This window comes from Convolutriloba macropyga, chromosome 10, assembly GCF_964194025.1.
Source record: "Convolutriloba macropyga chromosome 10, txConMacr16.3, whole genome shotgun sequence".
Classification (NCBI taxonomy): domain Eukaryota; kingdom Metazoa; phylum Xenacoelomorpha; order Acoela; family Convolutidae; genus Convolutriloba; species Convolutriloba macropyga.
In genome coordinates this window covers 45188948-45208781 of record NC_134477.1, presented here as the reverse complement: position 1 = coordinate 45208781, position 19834 = coordinate 45188948, and the positions used below count along the sequence as shown (strand labels likewise).

At 35.1% G+C, this 19834-nt stretch overlaps 1 protein-coding gene across 1 annotated transcript in view; it reads left to right on the top strand.

Annotated features, from left to right (window-relative positions):
- The window catches only part of LOC142348161 (lactosylceramide 4-alpha-galactosyltransferase-like), a 42933-nt gene that overhangs the window by 11606 nt on the left and 11493 nt on the right, over window positions 1–19834 (top strand). Inside the window, exon 3 of the mRNA XM_075399391.1 lies at window positions 11556–11665. Coding sequence (XP_075255506.1) covers window positions 11556–11665 — 110 coding nt within the window. The remainder of the gene's footprint in view (window positions 1–11555; window positions 11666–19834) is intronic.

Sequence of the window (19834 nt, the reverse complement as noted above, 5' to 3'; positions counted from 1 at the left end):
TCAATCTTTATGATATGCGCTCTAGCTTACGCTTCACTTCGAGAAGTTGTTGTCGCATTTTGAGCACTTTCATTGTTAGATCTAACTTTTTTAATTTTCCAATTGAGTCGTGACCGCTCAAGTTGCAGTTTTATCTTGATTGTTCGATAATGCGTTGTTTTTTTGATCAATTTGTGAAATTGATTCCCCATAAGTGTGAGTTTCGTTAATATCTTTACTTTTAACTTCCTGAATTGCGTTGACTGAATTGTGAATGATTTTTATTGCTTAATCTTGTTTATATACTCAAGCCAAGCTTTGTCAATGGTTTCTCTGATCTCTGCTTCTGATCGTCTCCTGTTTTCGAGAAAAATTTGAGGATATGAATTGTATTTGTTAGGACGCTTTAATTGTTTGAGTAGTTCCCCTTATGAGTAGTGAACACTTTGTTCTTAAACAACTATAATTTTACTTGGTTGTTGAGAATTTTTAATTACTTTGTAGCCAGGTCTCCGCTTAGCTTTAGATTCTTCTGTCAAAGTTTTTCTCTTGTCAAGCTTGTCTTGTAACAACCAATTCAATTCTTGTTGCCTGTTTGCTTGTGTTGTGTTTTGCACTTCAACCCTTCTACAAAAAAGAAGTTTTCAAATTGACTCGTTGGTGTTCTTTTGCTGATTTGCTTGGCTGTTTGAATGTGCCTTTGGTACACTTGTAAACAGTTTGGATAGCAGTTTGCTTTCCACTGCCCCAGTCGGCGGACCAAATTTGACAGCTGCTCCCACAACTGGCTGCCACGAGGAAAATTATACACCGCCGAGTTCGTATCAGCGGTTCAAATCTGTGCGGATCTTTCGTTTCTTTTTGCAGTTCGCTTTTGTAACTGTACATCCGCAATGTTCTTACCATTGCTTTACAATTCATTTGACTATTCTCTAATGATAGCTTTTTCAATATCGAATCGGATCTTCAATACGGGATCTCTATATTTTTTACCAGTTCAATCCGATGGAAAAACATATCGAACACAAAGATGTTTATCAAAGATCTGTTTATGCTAAAATATTAGAACCTGTTCTGAAGTTGGTTTTGCTTTTTGAACTCACAATTTTATATGCCAGATACTGGCATTTGTAACAGTTGATTTAGCTCTTTTCATGATTTTGTTTTTTTCTCTTATTAATATTAGTTAACAGTTTCGTTTGCTGACTAAGGAGGCAATTTTGAGATTTCCTGACAATTAATAAAGAAAATTATTTGTTTTATCGGCTATGGCACCCTTTTTTTAAAATGATTAGAAATCTTTGCAGTTGTTTTAGTTGTTTCTGGTATTTTCTTAATTTTTGCGATCCCTCTTGAGGGGAAGGAACTATATATTCAAATGGGCTTTTTACGACTCGAAGAGGAGTATTGATATTCTACAGGTTTTTTTTAGCAGAAAGCAAGTTTGTTCATGACTTGAAATTTGACTTCTTTTTATTCGAGCTTTTACCTCCATTTTTGATTGTAGACCTTTGTTTTCCAACTTTCGACTTTAACAATAGCTTAATTTGTTATGTTTAGCAATTGGTACAGTCTGTAAATCAAGGTGAACAGTTCAATTTGAGAAAATTTGATCCCATTTTACTACCTACCCCGCCCCAAAAAAACTGCCCCCCCACGTACCTACTCCCCTCCCTCACGTACCCTCCCCCCAAAATGGACAGTATCAAATTTGATGGCTTCCATCAGCAAGCCGACATTGATCTTTTTCAGTTGGCTGCGTTTCTTTTACGTAGGAAATTGCACCAAAATTTGGTCTTATCGAAATTTTTTTCTCCTTTTGCATTATTTCATTACTTCTGTCTTCAAGTTTTTGCTCACGTTTAAACACAGAGAAACCTTCAAGCGCCATTGTCATTCTTCATATTTGTTTCATAAAAAAGCTTCAATCAGGTCAGTGCTCGTCCTTGTCATCAACACAGAACCACCAATACTCTTTGAGTATTTGTGCTAGCTTGGCAACTGTCCTAAACAATGCTGAGATCGATTGAAGATCACCCTTTTGTTGGCACTCTTTAAGTACGTCTGCAAAGTTCTAAACCAAAAGCGAAAATTAGATCAAGAATGCTGAATCATGAGGATTTACTTGATTTGCTTTTTGCAGGCTCTCGATTTGTGTCTCCATAATTACACGCGGTCTTCCTTTTTTTCTTAGATTGCTCTAGACAGCACTGTAAACTGTTAGCAGCGCCTTCAAGTGGGTAATTTTCTCCGAATCACGGGTTTTGCATTTATCTGCGGTTACGATAAACATGCTAGACCTCTCAGGCCACTCCAGTGAATATCCCTCAAAGCTGTTGAGTTTCACTTCTAGGAGTTGACTACAGCTGGATTGCAGACAACTGGTTCTGGATCCAATTTGGGGAGAAAATTTTCCGTTCTCACAGCCAGAAATACTATTACATGCATTTATGAATCGTGCATTACCTCTCTGCTGGTCTGCCAAAACTGATTGATTTTGGTCTCACTGAGGTCGAATTGCTGTTATTTTTCTCGGTCCGGTCTGAAACACTTTTTCTTTGGTTATCAGTTGAGGGTTGGATCGTCACGCAAACTGACTGGCTGTAAATGTAAGTTATCGTTCTTTACTGTTAATCTTTTTAATATGCGCTCTAGCTCACGTTCCACTTCGAGAAGTTGTTGTCGCAATTTGAGCACTTTTGTCTTTAGATCTGATTTTTTTTATTTTCCCAATTGAGTCGTGACCGCTCAAGTTGCAGTTTTATCTTGATCGTTCGATAGTGCGTTTTTTTGATCAATTTGTGAAACTGATTCTCCATATGTGTGAGTTTTGTTAATATATTTACTGTTAACTTCCTGAATTGTGTTGAATGAATTAAAAAAGTTTTTTATTGCGTAATCTTGTTTATGTACTCAAGCTAAGCTTTGTCAATGGTTTTTCTGATCTCTGCTTCTGATCCTCTCTTGTTTTCAAGAAAATTTCGAGGATATGAATTGTATTTGATTGGACGCTCTAATTTTTTGAATAGTTCCCTTTATGAGTAGTGAACACTTTGTTTTTAATTAATTACAAGTTTACTTGGTTGTTGAGAATTTTCAATTATTTTTTAGCCAGGTCTCCGCATAGCTTTAGATTCTTCTGTCAATGTTTGCATTTTCTTGTCAAGCTTGTCTTGTAACAACCAATTCAATTCTTGTTGCCTGTTTGCTTGTGTTGTATTTTGCACTTCAACCCTTCTACTGAAGAGGAGTTTCAAATTGACTCGTTGGTGTTCTTTTGCTGATTTGCTCGGCTGTTTGAATGTGCCTTTGGTACACTTGTAAACAGTTTGGATAGCAGTTTGCTTTCCACTGCCCCAGTCGGCGGACCAAATTTGACAGCTGCTCCCACAACTGGCTGCCACGAGGAAAATTATACACCGCCCGGTTCGTATCAGCGGTTCAAATCTGTGCGGATATTTCGTTTCTCTTTGCAGTTCGCGTTTGTAACTGTACATCCGCAATGTTATTACCGTTGCTTTACAAATCATTCGACTATTCTCTAATCACAGCTTTTTCAATATCGGATCGGATCTTCAATACGGGATCTCTATATTTTTACCAGTTCAACCCGATGGAAAAACATATCGTACACAAAGATGTTTATCTAAGATCTGTTTATGCTAAGAAATTAAACCTGTTCTGAAGTTGGTTTTGCCTTTGGAACTCACAATTTTATATGCCAGAAACTGGCATTTGTAACAGTTGATTTAGCTCTTTTCATGATTTTGTTTTTTTCTTTTATTAATATTAGTTACCAGTTTCGTTTGCTGACTAAAGAGGCAATTTTGAGATTTCCTGACACTTAATAATCAAATTTATCTGTTTTGTCGGCTATGGCACCCTTTCTTTTTAAAATGATTAGAAATTTTTTGCAGTTGTCTTAGTTGTTTCTGATATTTTCTTAATTTTTTCGACCTCTCTTGATGGGAAGGAACTATATATTCAAATGGGTTTCTTACGACTCGAAGAGGAGCATTGATATTCTACAGGTTTTTTTTAGCCGAAAGCAAGTTTGTTCATGACTAAGCATGTTTAGCAATTGGTAACAGTCTGTAATTCAAGGTGAAATTTTGATCCCATTTAACTACCTACCCCGCCCCCAAAAAACTACCCCCGACGTACCTATCCCCCTCCCTCACGTACCCTCCCCACAAAATGGACAGTTTCAATTATGATGGCTTCCATCAGCAAGCCGACATTGATCGCTTTCAGTTGGCTATGTTTCTTTTACGTCAGAAATTGCACTAAAATTTCGTCTTATCGAAAATTTTTTTCTCCTTTTGTATTATTTCATTACTTCTGTCTTCAAGTTTTTGCTCACGTTAAGACGCTGAGAAACCTTCAAGCGCCATTGCCATTCTTTATATTTGTTTCATAAAAAAGCTTCAATGAGGTCTGTGGTCGTCCTTGTCATCAACACAGAACCACCAATTCTCTTTCAGTATTTGTGCTAGCTTGTCAACTGTCCTAAACAATGCTGAGATCGATTGAAGATCACCCTTTTGTTGGCACTCTTTAAGTACGTCTGCAAAGTTCGAAACCAAAAGCGAAAATTAGATCGAGATTGCTGAATCATCAGGATTAACTTGATTTGCTTTTTGCAGGCTCTCAATTTGTGTCTCCATAATTACACGTGGTCTTCCTTTTTTTCTTAGGTTGCTCTAGGCAGCACTGTAAACTGTCCGGAGTACCTCTTTCCCGAGATTGCAGATTTTAGTTGGCCTGTTAGCAGCGTCTTCATGTGGATCATTTTCTCCGAATCAGGAACTTTGCGTTTGTTTGCGTTTACGATAAACATGCTAGACTTGTCAGGCCACTCCAGTGAATTTCCCTCAAAGCTGTTGAGTTTCACTTCTAGGAGTTGACTGCAGCCGGATTGCATACAACTGGTTCTAGATCCAATTTAGGGAGAAACATCTCCGTTCTCACAGCCAGAAGAACGATTGCATGCATTTTTTAATCGTGCATTGTCTCTGCCGGTTTGCCAAAACTGATTGATTTTGTTCTCACTGAGGTCGAAATGCTGTTACTTTTCTCGGTCCGGTCTGAAACACTTTTTCTTTGGTTCTCAATTGAGGGTTGTATTGTCACGCAAGCTGACTGGCTGTAAATGTAGGCCATCGTACTTTACTGCCATTTTTTTTAATATGCGCTCTAGCTCAAGCTCCACTTCGAGAAAATGTTGTCGCATTTGAGCACGTTCGTCTTTAGATCTAAATTTTTTATTTTCCCAATTGAGTCGTGACCACTCAAGTTGTTGATTTATCTGGATCCTTTGATAATGCGTTGCTTTGATCAATTTGTGAAACTGATTCTCCATATGTGTGAGTTTTTTAATATTTTTACTGTTAACCTCCTGAATTGTCTTGACTGAATCAAAAATGTTTTTTATTGCGTAATCTTGTTTATATACTCAAGCCAAGCTTTGTCAATGGTTTTTCTGATCTCTGCTTCGAATCGTCTCTTGTTTTCAAAAAAATTTTGAGGATATGAATTGTATTTGTTAGGACGCTCTAACTTTTTCAATAGTTCCCTTTATGAGTAGTTAACACTTTGTTCTTAATTAATTACAAGTTTACTTATTTGTTGAAAATTTTCAATTATTTTGTAGCCAGGTCTCCGCTTAGTTTTAGATTCTTCTGTCAAAGTTTTTCTCTTGTCAAGCTTGTCTTGTAAAAACCAATTCAATTCTTGTTGCCTGTTTGCTTGTGTTGTGTTTTGCATTTCAACCCTTCTACTGAAAAGAAGTTTTCAAATTGACCCGTTGGTGTTCTTTTGCTGATTCGCTCGGCTGTTTGAATGTGCCTTTGGTACACTTGTAAACAGTTTGGATAGCAGTTTGTTTTCCACTGCCCCAGTCGGCGGACCAAATTTGACAGCTGCTCCCACAACTGGCTGCCACGAGGAAAATTATACACCGCCGAGTTCGTATCAGGGTTCAAATCTGTGCGGATATTTCGTTTCTCTTTGCAGTTCGCGTTTTGTAACTGTACATCCGCAATGTTCTTACCGTTGCTTTACAAATCATTCGACTATTCTCTAATCACAGCTTTTTCAATATCGAATCGGATCTTCAATACGGGATCTCTATATTTTTACCAGTTCAATCCGATGGAAAAACATATCGAACACAAAGATGTTTATCTAAGATCTGTTTATGCTAAAATATTAGAACCTGTTCTGAAGTTGGTTTTGCCTTTTGAACTCACAATTTTATATGCCAGAAACTGGCATTTGTATAAGTTGATTTAGCTCTTTTCATGATTTTGTTTTTTTTCTCTTATTTATATTAGTTACCAGTTTCGTTTGCTGACTAAGGAGACAATTTTGAGATTTCCTGACAATTAATAAACAAATTTATCTTTTTTATCGGCTATGGCACCCTTTCTTTTTAAAGTGATTAGAAATTTTCTGCTGTTGTTTTAGTTGTCTCTGATATTTTCTCAATTTTTCTGACCTCTCTTGAGGGGGAAGGAACTATATATTCAAATGGGCTTTTTACGACTTGAAGAGGAGTATTGATATTCTACAGGTTTTTTTTTAGCAGAAAGCAAGTTTGTTCATGACCTGAATTTTGAGTTTTTTCTATTCGAGCTTTTACCTCCGTTTTTGATTGTTGACCTTCGTTTCCGAATATTGGACCTGAACAATAGCTTAGTTTGTAATGTTTAGCAATTGGTAACCGTCTGTAATTCAAGGTGAACAGCTAAATTTGAGAAAATGTGATCCCATTTAATTACCTAACCCGCCCTAAAAAAACTACCCCTCACGTACCTACCCCCCCCCCCCCCCCCCCTCCCTCACGTACCATATCCCCCCCAAACACACACACACACACATCTACCCCCCAACCCCAACGTACCTCCCCCCGTACCCACTTACCTCCCCCCGTACCCACCTACCCCCCGTACACAACTATCCCCCCCCACGTACCTATCTACCCCCCCATGTACCTATCTACCCCTCCCCTCGCAACGTACCCCCACCCCACATACCTACACCCCCCACCACCACCTATCTGCCCCAACCTACCAACCCCCCCCACGAGCAACTACCCACACCCCTGAACTGAAAAAATTTTAACGCTTATGTTATATTGGTCTAATATTTTTGTTATTTCTTTTGTTTTTTTTTCGATATTCTGATTTTGTCCAAGTTAGTGTAGAGATTATTTAGCACGAAGAATCGAGTCGTTTCCGGTATTCTACCGGCTATGTTTTTTTTTCAGTCAAATTTGGCCGATCGATATATTAATCGTAGAGAGCTGAGACTGATATCATTAGAAAGCTCTTCCAGCGTAGAAAAGGGAATAGAAAACATTTTTTTATTTTTCGCTTTTCACAGGGAGTTATCGAGGTTTAAAATTCAAGAAAATAGAGTGAATTCCGAAGAAATTTTGTTCTAATTTTTTGGACTTTTTGACTAAAACTTCCCCTATTTTGCTAAAGTTTTTAAATCTTTTTAGAAACTATTGTTGATTTTTTTGTAAAGACAAAAACTTTAATTTAAGCTAATTTTTTCGTCAACAGTTCTGGTCAAATATTTCAAAATTAAGAATATTTCATCAAAAACAGCACGAAATAATCTTCTTTATTCCAGTTTGCTTCAATTTAGAGGAAGTACAGACCCAAACACCGCTAACGCAATTTTTTGAGACTCAAAATGGGGTTTTTTTCTACTCCAAATTCCGTTGAGAGTGCTCTGTAATTAAAACTTTGCCGTTTTTTGCCGAATTTATTCGTTGATTAGCAAAAACGCAGCATCTATTTTTGAGTTTTTAACTAACAAAATATCAATATCTAGAATATTCGAAAATTTAAGTGTTCCCAAAAGACAAACAGCATTAGCAGGGCTACTTTTCTACCAATCTTGGACTGGTATAATCCAAAAAAACTCCGATTGTAATCATTCGGTCTTTTTTATTAAAAAAGTCGATCTTTTCTACATTAATTAAATAACAGAACAATTCAAACCAAAGGTCACTAATGATAGGTCCAGATGGATTCCTATATGGCTCTACTTTGTTGTATTTAGTTGACTACTTGAAAGCTTATTGTTGCTTTGACTTTTAGAAGTATTTTGTTTTTAAAAAAAATAATGACCTATTGAAGTTTGCCTCAATTTGGTCAACTTGTAGCTTATTGTCAGCAATGAATAAAAATTTATTTTTCTATTGAAATCAAATTCGATCAATATTGCGGTTTTAGGCCTCAAATTATTTTTCTGTGGCTTTGATATTACTAGATTTCAAATTTTCTAAAATTTGTTTAGGTATTTGACCAGTTTTCAAGTTTTCTAGTTTTGTCACATTATCACATTGTTGACAGTTCATATATCACATTATTGGCTTTCAAAAAATGCACCATTGATAATATTAAAATTTTTGAAGATATAGATTATGATTTTAACGGCTTCCACGCTACTTTCTCAAAGAAATTATTTGAATTTTTCTAACTTTGTCTTTAACTGTTCTTTTTACTTTTTACTTTGTTTTTTTTTAGTCGTAAGAAAACTCCTGTACAATGACCCGGTTTCATTGGTTTTTTATGGAAGAATAGATGATTCAATTTTCTGATATTAGTAGATAGCTGATGGCTTTCTTGACTCTGAAAACAATTGTTTTATAAATTAAAAAGAGACACTTTATAATTTCGTAGTTTTGCTCCTTTTATTGTTTGTTTGTTATCTAGTCTCGTTAATTATAAGCCAATTATGACAATATTGTTGTCGAAAGAAGGTTTTAAGAGGGATTGGTGTCACACAATCTAAAGTTTTTAAAGAATTCGTTGACTTTACTGGCTTCGACACGGAAAAAAGGAAATTAACTTTGGATTTTTGTCATGTTTGACGTTACTTTTGTAGACGTAAGACATAATCTGGATAATATCATTACTCTAGGGCTTGCTTTGGAAGAATAAATGAATCTATTTAATTAATTCTTCCTGTAATTAATGGCGTTCATGTCTTTGGAAATATTTTTTTCGATAAAAAATTAAAGTGTTACTTAATTTTGCATTCCTTCCATTTTTATCTACTTGTTACCTTGCTTCATTAATGAGAGGTTACATAAGACATTATCAGTTCTCGCAGAAAGTGCAATCAAACATATTTTGATGGCCATAGTATGGCTTTACGGTTTCGAAAGCATTTTCTGCTAAGCTTTAATTGATTATATGTTGTCTATTTATTGTTCTTTTTCTAACCGCATAAAAAACTGAATACCAGCAGTTCTTAATTACTTCTATAGAACAATTTGTAATCGTACATTTATGGGTTATTTTAGTTGAGTTCTAATGGTTTTCATTGCTTTGAAATTATTTGCTTAAAAAAAGCGAAACTTACAACTTTACTGTTTTTGTTCTTTACTGTCTAATTGTTACCAAGTCTTTTCATTGAGTAGTCCCAGATCTTTTCTGGTAAATTAAAAGTTGTGTTGTTTAATATCCGTTTTATTTGACGGTATATTGATTTTGTTAGTAAGTTTTTTTTTTAAACGGACATGAAGTTTTTGATGTAATTATTTTTTGTTGTTTGATTTTGCTGTTCGCCTTCACTCGCTTTCTTAATATTTGCACATCTCATCAATCTAATGCACCATTATTCACTCCACCACAGTAATTTGCTTTGGACGCTACCTTTCTGTTCATACACCAAATTTTTAAAAAATGCTTGAATTTTTGGGTTTTTCTATGTTCCTCATTTGGTAGACAATCATGCCAAAATTGTGGATGAGAGGGTTTGGAACCTTATGTGCAATTGCACATTACCGAGTCGCCTTGTTAGTCTGTCTAAATAGAGCTCTCAATCTGTCCTACTTCTATCATAAAATCGTTTTATATTTAATCTGAAGACATCGGAAACTGTGGTAAAGAATGCGAATATGTAGGTGCTGAGATTGTATTAGCAACTAATTGAGCAATGCGTTTTTTAAATGAAATGAACAATCCATCCACCAAGAAGTTTTTTTTGCGTCATTTCAAAAACGTTCAAAGCGTTATTTTACGTAAATTGCTCGAAAAAAGTGCAAATGACATAATTTTTTTGAGCCTACTTTTAAAGTAAATCGATTGCACTCTTTTTAGGCATAAGATTTTGAGGTTTTAGAAACGAGCCGACGACGGATCTAAGACTCAGAGCTGCAAACAACTGTTTGCTAGATTTGCCTTTTTGAGTTAGTTTGCTTAAGGCGTCTTGCTGATATAATAAGCAGTTATCTTTTTTTCAACGATGTAAAAAGTGGTGTTAACTAGACGATTATAGACCATGAATTCACGCTACGAAAGAGTGTTTTAGCACCTTTAGATTGACACTGCCACTTTCCCAAATAACTGAGTTAGAGTTGGAATTATATCCATACTTTAGTTCTATAAGTAGGTTACAACCTACACTCCAGTCAACACTCGGCCAACACTCGTGCCACAGCAAAAAGTCTTTAAAAATTGCGTACTACAAACTTTTCTAAGGTGTACTTAGAGAAACTAGGACAAAAGTTGTCAAGTGCTAAGAAAATAAGCTGCTGAACTTATCAACGTAACTCGTAGGCAAGAATTGAAGGTAGTTGTAGCTTAGATACACCAAACGGTAAACATTTATCTGATTATTTCTTATCTAGACAACGCACAAGTGTATGGGATTAAAGGTGTAAAAGTTTTTTTTTCGCATTTTGGATAAAAGTTGGTATATCCAGATTGCCCACAAAAATTACTACGACTTATACATTGCAACAGAAACCTTACGACATTTCAAACGGCGCCGTGTTAGGCCGTATAAGATTTTCTATCGGATCCTAAAGTTTTTTGTTCTGATTTCAAAAACGTAACTGCAAAAAAATTTTAATTTTCTTTACCTCTTTTGAGTTCGTTTTCAATGCTTTAGCGATGGATAAGATGTTCAAAGTTCTGAAAAACAAACAAAAACCCATTACAAAGATCAAGGGCTTCATCAAGTTTTCCGTTAACAAGGTGCTCCTTTTCATAAAGTATTTTTTAGAATACTTAAAATTGTCATAAAAAAGAGCTGTTTCAAAGTTATATCTGACGACTTCTGAATTTTTACAGCTTTCAGAAAAAAACTAAAAATAGTTTTTATTAGTTTCTTGTGTCGCAGTTTTTTGTTTTATAAAACGGTTTAAGTACGGCTGCCTAAAAATATTTTTACGGTCAGAATACGGTGACTCACAAACCTGATTACGGCCTTTCTTCGGGCTATAGAAAACATTCCAAGATCTCTATACCGTTTTGATCAAACATTTGTTCCTGACGCACTACGGCCGTAACAAGTTTTCCCTGTTGAGACATCATGATCAGGTCAAATTGGGTGCTAAATTCGTGGGGTGGTAACTTAAGGGTAGTAACTTATTTTGATATTCCGCATAGAATAAGTACAATTCGAAATTTTTTTTACGAGTGTTCTAGACTTCCGAGTAAGAATTGCAAGCTTCAAAACAAAGAGAAATCAAATATGTTGAACCAGGGCAACATGCACTTTGTGAAGGGGAATCGGTTTCTTCAGGAGTACTTAAAATTATTGAACAGAGACTACAGACACGGATTGCAATGGACTGACCTTGGACCTCCTCTGGTGCACAAGGCAGCAAACCAATACTTAGGAAGAGACAGTGGTCTGGATTCGGAGCCAGTTAACAGTAATCACATTTTAGCTATTATTTTTCGATTCAAAATCTGCTTAAACTGTTAGAAGGGCGCTGCATTATAATTTAAAATGAAATTTTAAATTAAATTCAGATAATAGTAAACAAGTAGATTGCGGGAGGTGTTCTGGCATTTTTCAAGTATTTTTCACCAATGTATATGTAAAAATTCAGCAAATGATACCTGAAATTTTCAAAAAAATGTCGGCAGCTGCATGTGTTGTTCACGTGAGAACAATCAGCCCGAACGATACAGCTATCTATGTTCATGTGTTTATTCAGGTCAATTTACCTCAACCTTTTCAGTCTCTATGTCAATAACAACACCTCCTTGACATAGATTTAGTCTATAATTAGTTTATAATGCAGCTCAAAATCGTACATGTATTTGCAAAATTTGTTGGGAAGACAGGGAGGTGTTTGACAATCTGGTAGGTCTGATCAGCTGTACATAATGTGGAAGTTGATCTGCTTTGAGTATCTATGCCGTAAAATCAGAATTTGCAGACTCTTCAATAAGTTCTGACAAGACTATCCAGACCATATTTAGCAATCTACTCAGAGAGCATATATATTAAATTCTGGCTATAATAGTTGATGATTCATCATGCTAAAGTGAGGTTTGAAGAACTCTCTGGACCAAAAAAAAAGTCGCACAGTTTAATGAAGACAATCAACTCAATTTATAAAAGTGCTCGAACGCAAGAATAATTTGAGAAAACACAGAAGGTACAGAAATGGTCTCTGGGAACCGGAAAAGTCACGATAGTTCAATCATTATAGCGAATTTCAAAGCATTTCCTTTCATCAAATTTAAGCGTAAGAAGATGACGCAGACGAAAAACAAACATTCACAGTGACACGAAACTTGATAAGAAACATGATAAAAAATGGTAAAATGCCAAGATCTTGCGATGTAACATGAAGTGTTGAGGAGGGACAGAATTGTTCAGATGGACAGACAAGCTATAATATAACAACAAATATAATAAATATTATAACAACAACCAATAAAAACCAATAGCTGTCATGTTATTTACTGGGTGGGGACAAAAAACTGACACTGGATTTTTAACGGGTGGGGACAAAAAAGTGTTACTCGGAATTTAACGGGTGGGGTCAAAAATCCGACACTGGATTTCTAACGCGTGGGGACAAACACTTAAAATTTTTGGAAAAAATTTGGTGCGATGAATGAGTGAAACTTCTCCAAAATTTTGTGATTTTTTCTTTAAAATTCTCAATCCTTTTTCTAGCCTAATGAGACTAATGAAGGACTGAAAAACAAAAATGACTAACCCGATGGAACTGCCCATATGTTTGAATTAAGCGCGATTTTTTGAATATGAAAGCTCATTGAATTTCAAGCTTGAAGCGAAGTTTCAAGTAGAGTTTCAAACTGATATAGCGCAAGAAATAGAATAGAGGACAAAATATCGTGAAAACTGACTGAAAAATGGAAGAAATTGTGGTTTAAAAAGTTGGCAAATACTTGTGTTTTTTTAAAAGAAAATTTAAAAGAAGATTTTGTCATTAAACAGCTCGGCGAAAACTGTTAAACCACAATTTCTTCAGTTTTCTAGTCAACTTTCACGATATTTGTCCTTAATTCATTCTCATGCGCTATATCAGTTTGAAACTGGCGCTGAATGTATGTTTTTGTTATTTATTTTTGCAGTTTTAGATATAATTACCAATTTTTCGCGGACCAAAAGTTAAAAAAGAACAATCTGCTAAAGTAGGTGGTGTCAAAATGAACAGTTTTTAGTGTAAAATGTCCATTTTGTTATTGTGTTGAGATTGTGGATGAAAAGTATGAGAGAATAAGAACAAATAGTTTTCGATATTTTTGGGAGCGATTAATAATTTAGGTTTCAAAGGACCCCTTTGAAATGTTCATGACAGACTTCACTACATGGCAGACAAATATAGGTAGAACAACAATAAAACTTGGCTGAGTCTGAGTATGAGATCCGTTTTTAGCATATCTGTGCAATCGACAAAGTAAAACCGATGTGAGGAAACCTGACTGATAAATTTTCCTTCCCAGATAATGGCGACTTTTACCCTTAATATGTTCTTTTCCCTAGAGTTTGATACTTGAAATGATCTGGAAATAAAATTATGAAGTAATCTACAAATTATATGTCCGCTTCACAGAGGAATAACACACACACACAACAAAGAAAACTAGCAAAGGAAAGAGTTTAATTTAGTTTTCGTACTTGAAACCGATTCTTCCTTTCTTTGTTTCAAAACACTTGCTAACGGGTTAGTTGCAAGACTTTTGATACTCGAAACATCAACTGGTGTGTTTTTAGGTTTTCAGGTAATTGTATTATGGAACGTGGCAAGTTCATCAAAAGTTTCTGTGCTCTCATTATTTGGTTTCATTTTTCAAATGCTTTCGACAAGCTCAGGATCTCTCCAGTAGCCTTCTTGATTGTCATACAGTTGAATTTCTTTTACGTCAAAATCGTAGAAAAGGTCTTGTACTTCATCTTCCAATGTGTCCGGGTCAAATACAAACTCTCTGGCATAAAACAATACAAAATTAAGCAGGTATTGAGTTCCTTCCATAAAGCTTTTCTGAAAGCGAAATGAATGAATAAAAACAACTAGCACAATAGGCTACAGCCAACTGTAGCCCACTCATCCGGCTGTCTTGTCAGCAATTGTTCGGCTGTAAGGCGTTGAGTCAGCCTTTAGAATGATATCTAGAGGAACATTAGACTGATTTTTTTTGGTTTTAGCAGCATTTTGGCAGAATAACAAAACAAAAAAAGAAACTGCAGCTAAACTCTTGTGACAGTACAACTAAAAAATAAGGGGAGTGGAGCAAAGCAAATGAAAGTTGGAGCCAAAATTAGAAAAATAAGAATTCAGTTTTAGGTTTTTCTAAAGGCGTTTTCAATCAATTCGATGCCTTCGTGTTGCAAAAAGGTTACACAAGTATATGTTACACAAAGTTTTATTAAACTCAAATCCTTGTGTTCTAAGTGAGGCTCAGAATAGTATTTTTCCAATGTTTTCGAGTTAGCTATGTTCCGCGAACACATCAATTTTATTACTTTTTTACCTAGAGTTTTTAGTTAATTAAGTATGCTGCTTAAATAACTAACAGCTTTGGTATGAGGAAGGCTTTATCGGTCAAATTTTTTATAAAGCATTATGATTTGATTATATGTTGGTTTTATCTTCTGTTCCAGCACAAACTTTCATTTTTATGCAGAACGGATTTAATGAGGACTCAGCTCATTTATGCTTGCTATTGAGTCTTCATTCTACTAGACTACATTTAATTCTCTACTATCAACGGTTATCAACAATATATCGCATTTTAGGCGTTATTTGTTTACGTGTTTGTGTCTTGGGTGTGTGTTTGTTTGTAAGTGTGCAGTTACTAGTGTGCTGTATAAACTAAAAGAGACGATACATGCAAACTAAGACCAACATATGCTGGGAGCTTTTTTTTTGATTCCTTACCTTGAAACGTTTTCGAAGGAATTTGCTTTTGTATAACCATGGTTAAGTATATGCTTAATAAATAAAATCCCAATTTGTCTGATGATAATAATTTATTTTCCCGAAGCAATGAATAATAACCCGTTTTCTTATTTTTGCAATCATTTCATGCAGAGTCAATCTAGTAAACGAAGATATGGGTCTTGAAAATCCAAATGTATGCAGAAACTGTTTGAACAAAATCCAGGAAAATATTTATCGGTTTCATTAAAATACCTCAAGAACAGTGTAAGTTTAAATTATTTGAGTGTGAGATCCATTTTTAGCATATCTGTGCAATCGACAAAGTAAAACCAAAGTGAGGAAAACTGACTGATAAATTTTCCTTCCAAGATAATGGCGACTTTTACCCTTAATAAGTTCTTTTCCCTATAGTTTGATACTTGAAATGATCTGGAAGTAAAATTATGAACTAAAAGTCCGCTTCACAGAGGAATAACACACGCAACATAGAAAACTAACAAAGGAAAAAGTTTAATTTAGTTTTCGTACTTGAAACCGATTCTTCCTTTCTTTGGTTCAAAACACTTGCTAACGGGTTAGTCGCAAGACTTTTGATACTCGAAACATCAACTTGCGTGTTTTTAGGTTTTCAGGTAATTGTATTACGGAACGTGGCAAGTTCACCAAAAGTTTCTGTGCTCTCATTATTTGGTTTCATTTTTCAAATGCTTTCGACAAGCTCAGGATCTCTCCAGTAGCCTTCTTGATTGTCATACAGTTGAATTTCTTTTACGTCAAAATCGTAGAAAAGGTCTTGTACTTCATCTTCCAATGTGTCCGGGTCAAATACAAACTCTCTGGCATAATACATTACAAAATCGAGCAGGTATTGAGTTCCTTCCATAAAGCTTTTCTGAAAGCGAAATGAATGAATAAAAATAACTATCACAATAGGCACAGCCATATGATTTACTGTAGCCCACTCATCCAGCTGTCTCGTCAGCAATTGTTCGGCTGTAAGGCGTTGATTCAGCCTTTAGAATGATATCTAGAGGAACATTAGAAAATTTTTTTTTGGTTTTAGCAGCATTTTGGCAGAATAACCGAACAAAAAAAGGAAATTGCAGCTAAACTCTTGTGACAGTACTACTAAAAAGTAAGGGGAGTGAAGCACAGCAAGTGAAAGTTGGAGTCAAAATTAGAAAAATAAAAATTAAGTTATAGGTTTTTTAAAGGCGTTTTCAATCAATTCGATGCCTTCGTGTTGCAAAAAGGTTACACAAGTATCTGTTACACCAAGTTTTATTAAACTCAAATCCTTGTGTTCTAAGTGAGGCTCAGAATAGTATTTTTCCAATGTTTTCGAGTTAGCTATGTTCCGCGAACACATCAATTTTATTACTTTTTTACCTAGAGTATTTAATTAATTAAGTATGCTGCTTAAATACCTAACAGCTTTGGTATGAGGAAGGCTTTATCGGTCAAATTTTTTATAAAGCATTATCATTTGATTATATGTTGGTTTTATCTTCTGTTCCAGCACCAAGTTTCATTTTTATTCAGAACGGATTTAGTGAGGACCCAGCTCATTTATGCTTGCTATTGAGTCTTCATTCTACTAGACTACATTTAATTCTCTACTATCAACGGTTATCAACAATATAACGCATTTTAAGCGTTATTTGTGTACGTGTTTGTGTCTTGGGTGTGTGTTCGTTTGTAAGTGCGCAGTTACTAGTGTGCTGTATAAACTAAAAGAGAAGATACATGCAATCTAAGACCAACATATGCTGGGAGATTTCTTTTTTGGATTCCTTACCTTGAAACGTTTTCGAAGGAATTTGCTTTTGTATAACCAAGGTTAAGTATATGCTTAATAAATAAAATCCCAGTTTGTCTGATGATAATAATTTATTTTCCCAACGCAATGAATAATAACCCATTTTGTTATTTTTGCAATCATTTCATGCAGAGTCTTGAAAATCCAAATGTATGCAGAAACTGTTTGAACAAAATCCAGGAAAATATTTATCCGTTTCATTGAAATACCTCAAGAACAGTGTAAGTTTCAATTGTTTTCCTGCTCAAAGTGACTACTTGGACGAAATATATTATCAAGGACATGGTTACTCTTATTTGCATCGGCGGAAAAGCAGCATTTGTTTAGCTGTCATTTGTCGAGAAAATTGTTTTCCTTATTTACAAAAGTTTTTCATCCGTCAATTTATGATTTATTGGAATCCGCAGCAGCAAAACAGTCATGTTAGACGTTGAAGGATTAGATCACAGAATAAAAAAAATTACCGCCAAGAAATCAGAGTGAATTTAAAACTCAGTAGGTTAATTTTTTGTCTGATTTGCCTGAGCGCTCTATCATTGATCTGAATTCACTTGCAGGTCCTTCGATATCTGTGAACTAATCTACACAAAATTGTCAAAATCATACAAAGGGCAAAAACAACTTCAACAAACATTGTGTACAAGAAAAGGCAATTTTCTTTTTCAAATGGTTAATAAATGAGAGAGGAATTGCCGATAGTGGAATCACCACTGTTACCGAATTCAACTTTTTGCACCTTTGTTACGGGGACGATCATTCACTCAATTAGTATATCTTTTTGAACGTTTTAGTCAGTGGAGAAAGCATAATGTCGAAAAGTCAACTCAGAGTCTGTCCTCCGTGACTATTACCGATGCCGAAGCACCCGGTTGTTGGAGCAATTGACACGAATGGTCATTCACTGCCAAAAGAGATTCAAATTTTGGTTAAGGAAGAAGTAGTGCACAAATTTGTTCATTATTACAAAACCTGTGACTCTCTGATTGCTTTATGGTTCATATGAAAGAATTTCTAGCAGAGCTCAATTGCTTTGAGTTATTTTTATGTGAAATCACTTTTTCTCAATACATTTTTAAGCAATTTTTTTTATTGTCTAGAGAAGGAGAGAGTAACAATTGATCAAGTTAACGCTGTTGTTGAAGAAAGTTATTTCGAAAAAGAAAATAGCAGCAAACTTTCATGGAATTTTTGCAATCAGACAATCTCACCACGGTCAGAAGTTGTATTTTTTGTACAATTGTTGTTTGTATTACTGCTAAAATTACATTGTATTGTTAAACTAACAGTGATGCAACCAAATTGAAAAAAAATTAGTCTGGATATCAATATTGCAAAGTCTTGTTGGATACATTTCACCATATCCAAGACTTTGAATAAAATTATATCTACGCAAGATAGGGTCTTCATGGCCGCTGTAAAGGCTTCAGGCTGTAGCAATGAAGAGTTGTTTTCAAAATGTTGAGTGGAAACACATTTTACCCAAAGTTTAACAATATTATATATTTGTACAGACAAATTCAACAAATATACATTAAAATGAAAAACACTCTTCTATTATTTTTAAGAGCATGTATATTTAGAGTTTTTGAACGGCCTTGTAAATTGTATTCTGATGATCGGCGACTCGTGCGTTGAACTTTATATCGACAAAAATTTTGTTAAATTGGCCACTGCAGGGCGTCACAAAAGCATTAATGTTATTTATATACCACGACCTTTATCAGCAGAGCAAGTGGTCTTTTTCGAAAGACTTGAACACAACAAATATCATTTATTTCAAATCAACCTGCGATGATATTCAACAAGTTGAATTTTTAGGCAAGCAGCTAAACCTTGCTAAGGTTTTAAAACAATGCTATAAATTGGCAACGAAAGAACCGTTTGGGAATTTGCTTATCGATCGTGATCCGAAAACCTGTGAATCTGAATATTTACGATACTCTTCAAATTTTTTGAGCAAGGTCCTACAATGTTCTAACGTCCCTCTAATAAAGCAGAAACAGCCCCTCTAAACAATGAAAGAGAAAAAACTCTTTACCGAAGCAAATGGTGCATTTGGAACCAAAACAGTTATGGAAAAAATTGCTTAGTTGTGATAGTGATGTTATACTGGTTTATGTGAATGTCTTCACAATTTTTTGCTGGGTCATGTTAGAGTAAAAGTAAAAGACTCAGAAAATTACAGAAACATATTTGAAGGTGTTCTCAGGAAAAATTCCTCAAGTGATAAACGACGAGCGCTTTTACTAACAAAAACCGGTTTTGAACTGATTCAACTCATCATTAAGCTCTGTTTTATCCGTTTGAGTTAAACCATGTCAACTGCTGAAGAATTTATTTTTATTCAAAATATCAGATTATGAAACATAATCCTCACAATTTCTAATTGAACCCTGAGTTCAGCATACAAGGGCTCAAATTTCTTTCGAATGGGAGTCATTCGACGAATGAGGAGAAAAGCTTGAGTTAGGTACATAAAAGAAGCCAAAGCATATGGATGCTTCAAAAGTCTACAAAAAAGCAGAAATTTGAAATCAAGTAGAGTGAATTATTTTCCAGAGGGCAAAAATGCCCGCACAAAGCATAAAATCTATAGAAAACAGATTCCAAAACTGAAAGTTTTTCCCAACGACATAAACAAAAATTGGGAGCTAGACTTGGTTTATCTGGATAAATTAGAAAAAGAGAAAAAAACGCAAAAAAAATGTTTATTGCGTTTGCCTGTCTCTCACGTTATCTACGAGTCTAACCCTTGAGATCATATCACGCCACAACAACAGCTAATGCGTTCAGGAAAATGATGGAGAACAAGCGACCTAAAAAGTTGTGAGTATTAACTGGTACAGATTGTAGGG